At 34.0% G+C, this 7,388-nt stretch overlaps 1 protein-coding gene across 1 annotated transcript in view; it reads right to left on the bottom strand.

Moving 5' to 3' along the window:
- The window catches only part of LOC118747544 (dynein heavy chain 3, axonemal-like), a gene marked incomplete in the record, with an annotated part of 16,812 nt that extends 9,545 nt beyond the window's left edge, over positions 1-7,267 (bottom strand). The window contains 4 exon segments of the mRNA XM_036481594.1: positions 1-396; positions 2,624-2,796; positions 7,022-7,196; positions 7,260-7,267. Coding sequence (XP_036337487.1) covers positions 1-396; positions 2,624-2,796; positions 7,022-7,196; positions 7,260-7,267 — 752 coding nt within the window.
- Between the last annotated feature and the right edge of the window lie 121 nt (positions 7,268-7,388).

The following is a 7,388-nucleotide window of genomic DNA, read 5'->3' as shown; positions in this document are numbered from 1 at the left end:
ACCAAAGCGAAGACACCGCGCAGCCAACACTTATTTGCCATATCGGAATAGAGGAAGGCATTCGTAAAGAATTTATCGCGTACCAATGGATCCGAATTAAACGACCTAAACATGTTCGCCTTAAGACCTTTTGGCGGCTCATTTGTCATCTTCACCGAATTCTGCAGCACCGAAACGGGAAATACGTTGCTGGGATACGAAGTGCACCATAACCTATAGTCCGGATGTGCTGACTCTGCCAACGTCGTATCATTGCAAATGCGCTCTAATTCGCCCATCCAACTGACAGCGACGTGACAATTTTGCAAAACAACCCAATGGCCGTAACGATTTGCTTCCAAAATCATTTTCTCGGCGCGTGGACCTTGACCTTGACCCAATGAAATTGTTTTTGTTCTGAAAAAAAAAAAAATGCAGGTAGGGAGAAAAGTAGAGCTTTCTATTGGTATCTATGTATGTATGTGGGTGTAAGTGCGGGGGAATGGAATATTTTGTTTTAATTTCATTAGCAAGTTTTAGGGCTGTGATTTAATATGCAAACAATTGTGAGTGACTGGGAGGTATTCAATTGGCTTGTATATTTTTTTTTAATGGTATGCAATTTTTTTTCTGTTGTCTGTGAAAAATTTGCGTACGGCTGTTGCATTTTAAATTTCCTCCACATTTGATATCTACCAGCGAGCAATTAACGTATAATTAGGTTAGAATTTATTTTCTTCTAAATACTACAAAGATACTAGTATATCACTGAAAAAGCTCTGATAAGTATTTATGTTTGTCTGACAACTAAATAGATAAAGTTCCTGAAATTTAATGCAACATTTAACTCGATAAATTATGTATGTATGTGTCTTTCTAGTACTTATAGCCGCTAGACCTCAGCAATCACAAAAGAAATGCTGACCGCTTGCCTCGCTACCCTTCAGTTGACAGCTGCAGTAAGCTCTATTATATGGGAGCTCCATTCTTTCTGCGTGTTAGCCTATGGGCCAGTGTCCCGTGATAATTGCTACAATTCTAAATACCTCTGCCCTTGATCTATTGAGCGGGTATAGTATCTTCGTCCAAATAATGCTCGGAAGTTTAGCAAGGTTTTGGGAGTAACTTCCACAAAATCTGAACTGGTCTCACTTACTAGGTAATCCCGTTGTTCATTGAACAGGTCTCAACAGGTTAAGTATCTACACTTTATTCCAGATAGGAACCGATGAATCGGTCCGCAAAGCTACAACGCCTGACCACCAGGACAATCAGAGAAAATTGGGGATTGGAGGCAAAGATTGCAGCAAGGACTTACACCTATCAACTCATTTCGATGAAGTAGTAGTTTCGTGAAATTTTTTACGAAAAAGTAGGACTTTACTCTCTCGACGTAAGAAACCTACGCTCTATACGTCACTCATCTTGCCTGTGCTGGCACATATAACGCAGAAGCATGGACAATGACAACATCTGATGAAACAAGGTGATACAAAGTATGCTGAATTATTTTTTTTTATGGAAGAAAATGCGTGATACCGTCAACCAAAAAGCCATTTGAAACGTGTATTTTTTTACTCAAAATGAATGGGCTACAAAACTGCGTACCCAAAATTTTTCTAGAAGTATTATTAACTTACATATATACTGCCGGGCATTTGAATAGGGACAGCCTTTGTTGATTTTTTTTTGTCTAATTTGTATAAAGTTTTTCCATAACTCATATTAAATATATATATGCTTTATTTTATAAAATAATAATAAAATAAATTAACAAAATAAAAACTTTCAATACTAAGGATCAAAAAGTGTCCTTAATCAAGTGCATGTGAGTGTAACTTATGTATATCGAATTTGTAGATTTCTCTTCAATAACAACTCCTCTTAATTATTGTCTACTTTCACAAATACGAAACAAAAATTCAATAAACGTCCTTCCACTTATAACGGTACGCATTATAAAGTTACATTGATTATACATTTTGCTATTGACAATCATGGCAAGCAATTAAAAATTGAGTGCATTATTCTGCAGCTACTTCATCACTGTACACCAAACTGACAACTCGCTGCAAACTGTGAAAGGACAAAAAAAAAATTAAAAAAGTTTGATGTCTACACGTAGACGAATGTCGATTTAATTACAACTCCATAAACTTTTGTCCTTTTTTGCACTGATAAAAGATAAAAAAGGACACATACTTAGTCTACGTGCAACTGCTTGACACAAATGATGAAGCAGTAAAGAGAAATTCGATAAAAATTTACATCAATAATACGTCAAAGTATCCCTACTTGCTGAAGCGCTTGCTTGCTTGATAATGCTCGTACGAGTAGTGTGTACTACGTACTATGTAAAATAATAACTAGAGCTGACAACTTATTGGACACTGTATGGACAGTAGCTACGGTCTCCAGTTGCTGGTACTAAGTTGTTCATAATAATTTGTACATCGACACAGGACACACAGTATGTATGTATGTATGTATGTTTAAAATTACTTGGCACTCACAATTGTATGTCAGTTCTATTGTATGTATGTATGCATGTATGTGTGCATGTCTATATATATATATACATACATATGTGTGTGCTAATGTGTCTGTCCGGTTGACTATCGAACGAGTTCTTTAATTAACTTACTTGTCATACATGTTACGCTGTTTGGCGTACATGAATAGATTGGCCATTGGATCCGAGCCAGGCGATAGCAGAAAGACCAATGGGATTCTTGGCGAACTGTCAGCAAATGAGGCATTCAAATCGAAGAGTGGTGGCTCCACAAATGATTGGTCCATGTTGCGCGTAATGAATGTCTGTAAAATGCATGTGCAGATTAGATTGTAGAAGAAATGCTGAGAGTTGTGAACAAGTTTTTGGTGAAATAATAAAAACTGAAATTTTAAAAAAGATGGATATGTATGGATATGTATTGCTACATAGCATCGAAGCATACAAGTTGGCATAACTTTGAGATTATTTACATACATATATGTATGTATTTATATAGTCGTTGCATATTGTTTGCCACAACCCCCCATGCACCCCCACTCCTTCTAAAATTTGCAACCAGTATTGCAACAGCATACAATGCAGAAAAGCTTTGACTGTCATTTGGCTAATAAAAATGAAAACTTGTTGGCTGTGGTTAGCTTGCCAAGTCTGATTTTGGTTGCTAACTACATCCGTCATTATGCAATTCCTTGCAGACCAACAAATATGTTGGCATTCACAAGTAAACTTATACATTCAAACATACATACGTATGTACATCTGCGTTCAACCAATTAAAAACGAAATTCAAAATGATATTAATACAAGTTTCAAAGCTTGCAAAAATTGCGAAAAGAATTTATCAAACTTCAAAAATTGTCATCAAAATTTCCAAATTTTTATTCAGAATATTTAGAAAGTTTTCAGGTATGCAGTTATGTAGCCCATTCAATTATAGGCTAAGAAAGTGCAAGTCTCAAGTCCTTAAAAATTACCGTTGATTTTTTAGAATTTTTTTTGTGGAGGGTGTTGCGGAAGAAAATGCGCAACATACTCCACAAAAAAAAAATTCTAAAAAAAAAACAATGGTAATTTTTAATGACTTCAGACTTGCACTTGCATTTTCTAAATACGTTGATTAAAAATATGGAAAATTTTAATGACAATTTTTTGAAGTTAGATTAATTTTTTTTCGCAATTTTTGCATGCTTTGAAACTTTTATTATTGTGGTGCTGTTACAGATTGAACTATATTTTAACCGAAAATTATTAAAAAAAAAAAAATACATAATTGGCAAACAATATCATTTTGAATTTCGTCTCTAATTAGTTGAACGCAGGTGTACATACATATGTATATATATACAGATGTATGCACACATGTACTTGGCTAAATGGGCACTAGTAGCTCCCTCCATATTCACTCGTTCACTGTTACTTTGCCCAATGGTTGCTGGCCATTTTGGCCCAAATGTATTGACGTCAAGCTAGCAGTCAAATAGCGCGTTTGTCATTTGACATTTCACAATTTGGCAGTTGACAGTTGGCATTAGAGTTATGTCGGTCAAGCAGTGCTTGACAAGCACGAAAGTTGGTTAAATTTGGATATACAAAGTGGTATACATATACATATGTATGTATGTATGTAGATATGTTGTAGCTTGCTTGCAAAACGAAAAGAAGTTTTCAGTGGAAACGCTTGAATTTTTGGCAAAATGTAGAGACAATGTTTGCGCAGCTACAATTATCAAGATCGAAGGTTATAGTAATTAATGTTTGGCAAACCTCATTGCCAGACTGTGAAAGCAATGAAAATGAAAACTACATATGCAAATATGTATGTACAGTAACATTTTGAATGCACATTAGGGTGGATTGAAGAAATACGAATTTTGGAATTCGAGTTCGGAATTTACATAGAAATATATCAAAAAACCACATTTCTAGTTTTTCTCTTTGATATCAGGATTTTTCTCAAAAGGACTTTAAAATTTAACACATATTGATTAATTCAAAAAATTATTTAAAAAGCTTAGTGCAATGTAAAATAACAACAAGGGCATCAACGAAAAGAGACAATTCTGTAGAATTAAAAAGTTTAATTATTTTTAATATTTTTATTCAGCTTTGTACCACGATTGTTTATTAGGAAAACCTGAAAATTGCCTGAAACTATACAAAAAAGCAAAATAAGCAAATGGATGTATAGAATTGACAACAACAACCACGCTGTCGAGTTTAAATAGCGGCAAATCAGCTGCACTTGATAGTAGTTGGTTGAATAAGGAAAATGAATTATCAACAAGAGTTTGCGGGATGTACATAGCTCAGTGGTTAACGCTTCTGACTTTGAACATCGAATTCGCAGGTTCGATCCCTGCTGAAGTCTAGAAAAAGAAGTCTGATGAATAGATGTGGTGATCTCCGAAATAGTGCTATAACTTCTACCGCTTAGACTTTGTTGCTTTTTCAATTTTTCCTAATAAACAATCGTGGTACAAAGCTCAATAAAAATATTAAAAATAATAAAATGTTAATAAATAAGCCACAATAACATTGACAAAAAAAAAAGGTTAAATTTTTGGTGCATAAGAACAATGACGGGTACTGAAATAGTTCTTTGAAAATTTTATTCTTCATTATCCTCTTAAATATGCATTTTTCAAAAATCACATCATCCAATTTCGCCATCCTAACCTTATCAGATAATAAAATTAAATAAAAAGGGCATTTTGAATAAATATTCGCTCTTTTAACCAAAAAAACCAGGTACCAAAAATAACTGTTATCTCGAGTTTAATGATTGAAAACGTTGGCCTAATTCTGAAATTTAACGAAAACGTTGTTTCGTAACAGCTATTACATGAAAAATATTTTTTATCTCGCCGATAAGAGTTATTACTCGAGGTTTACTTTTTACGTTGTTCGATAACACTAATTGTCCAACGTTTATTTTTGTTTGAGAAGAGGATAAAGATGATGAAAATAAAAGAAGAGTGAAATAACTGTTATAAGACAAGGTAAAAATAAATGTTGAGTAATAACTGTTATCAAGCAACGTAAAAAATAAATGTTGGCAAATAACTGTTATCAAGCAACGTAAAAATAAACATTGAGAAATAAATCTTATTGCCGACGGAAAACATATTTCTCCTGCATAACAGTTATTAGGCAACGTACAAACTAAACGTTGGTTTATAACTCTTATTGGCGTAATAAAAAATATTTCTCATCTAATATCTGTTATGGAACAACGTTTTTTAGATAAAACGTATAACTGTTATGTTCCTGCACAAAACCAATTTGTTTTTTAATTCTGAAGAGTTTTCTCTTTTATTTGGTACCTACATTACACTGAATTAAAACTTCAAAGTCCCCATAAAAAAATCCTGACGTTAGGGAGAAAAATCAATACTGCAGTTTCACTATAATTGGCTCTTAGTTTCTTGAGTATATTGTTCGTTTATGTAGTATGTTTTTGGTTTTTATGGTTTCTCCCAAAATTATTAAATGCAGCTCTCAGAGCCCTGCCTGCACTTAATTTTGTAGTATTTAAGAGTAGATTCATGTTCTTTTCAAAGAGACATAACCCCTTCGGTAGCAGTTTTAAGCGAAGCAGTAGCGATTGAAGCGTTTTGATATAAATCTAATACATATTAAACTCCTCTCTCAGCAGTTTCAAAAAAAGGAGTTTTGACAAGTATTGCTTGCTTAAAATCCTTATTAGTCGGACAATGAAACTGTGGTAAACTACGAGAAGCACCTAGTAGTAGGCGATCAGAAATACTCCTTGTGTAGGCCATTGAGCCTAATAAATAAAAAGAAAGAACGATAACAGGCTGATAAACAACTAAAGGTACGCACAGCGAAAGTCAGTAATTAGACGATGTGGGGATAGTAAATATCTATCGACCCGGCTGCAATTTTTCGTGCTCTAACTATAAACGGTTATAAAAGTTTTCCACACCCCGCTGAACCCGAATTCTAAAATTGTTTTTTTTTTTGCGATTCATCCTAATGGAAATACAAATAGTAATATCAGAAAAGATATGTGAGTGCATTTACAAATGTTTGCCGTGGAGCTTGGTAATAAATACGTATACCTTTCACGGACAGACCAACCTACCAACTGATGTGATGCTACTAGTATTTCTACTGGGAGGTGACATTTCGTAGGACATCGCCATATTACAAATATCTGTTGCTAGCATGCGAGCAGGGAAAATGATAGAAAACGAACTGTTTCAGCAGAAAAGCTAACTGGTAGTATTCTAGTTCAAAACTATTAATAATAACAACACCGCTAACGATATGAATGACGATTTTTTTCCACCATTTAATAACTTCAGAAAGAATATGAATTATTGGAACTTCTGCCTCTATTTTCTTATTCCTTGATATTGTTTGATATGCTTAGTTGTTATTTTAATAGTACACACTTTTTTTTTAATCTCCCACTTGTTCTCGTTTGCTTTGCTTACAATGGTGATTTTCACTACAAAAATCTTATATGTATGTATGTATGTATATATGTATGGAAGTACTTACCCTCACCGCGGGCGCAACTTTGTCTGGTCGTAGACATTTCAATACAATTAAGTATAGCATTTCTTCTATGTTATCGTAAGGCTTGGGTAGCGGTTGCTCCTCAGGTGATGATAAATCATAATATTTCTTCCAAAGATGAATGTCCTTTGTAAATTGTTTGTAGAAGTCTTTGAGGCTGCATTGCAATTTTTCATTATAAAATGTAGGGTAAAGAGAAAATAAGGACATATGTACGTACGTAAACATATATTTTATTTATTATTACATGACAGTTTATAGTTGCGTTTAAACGGTGTTCACATGTGGCGATTTTCCAGGCAATTTTACGGGTGGTTAGTTCAATCAAAAGTTGGCTACAAAATATGTT

Source organism: Rhagoletis pomonella, unplaced genomic scaffold, assembly GCF_013731165.1.
Source record: "Rhagoletis pomonella isolate Grant_MI unplaced genomic scaffold, Rhpom_1.0 Rhpom_scaffold_00012, whole genome shotgun sequence".
Lineage (NCBI taxonomy): Eukaryota > Metazoa > Arthropoda > Insecta > Diptera > Tephritidae > Rhagoletis > Rhagoletis pomonella.
This window is presented reverse-complemented; position numbering and strand designations above follow the sequence as displayed.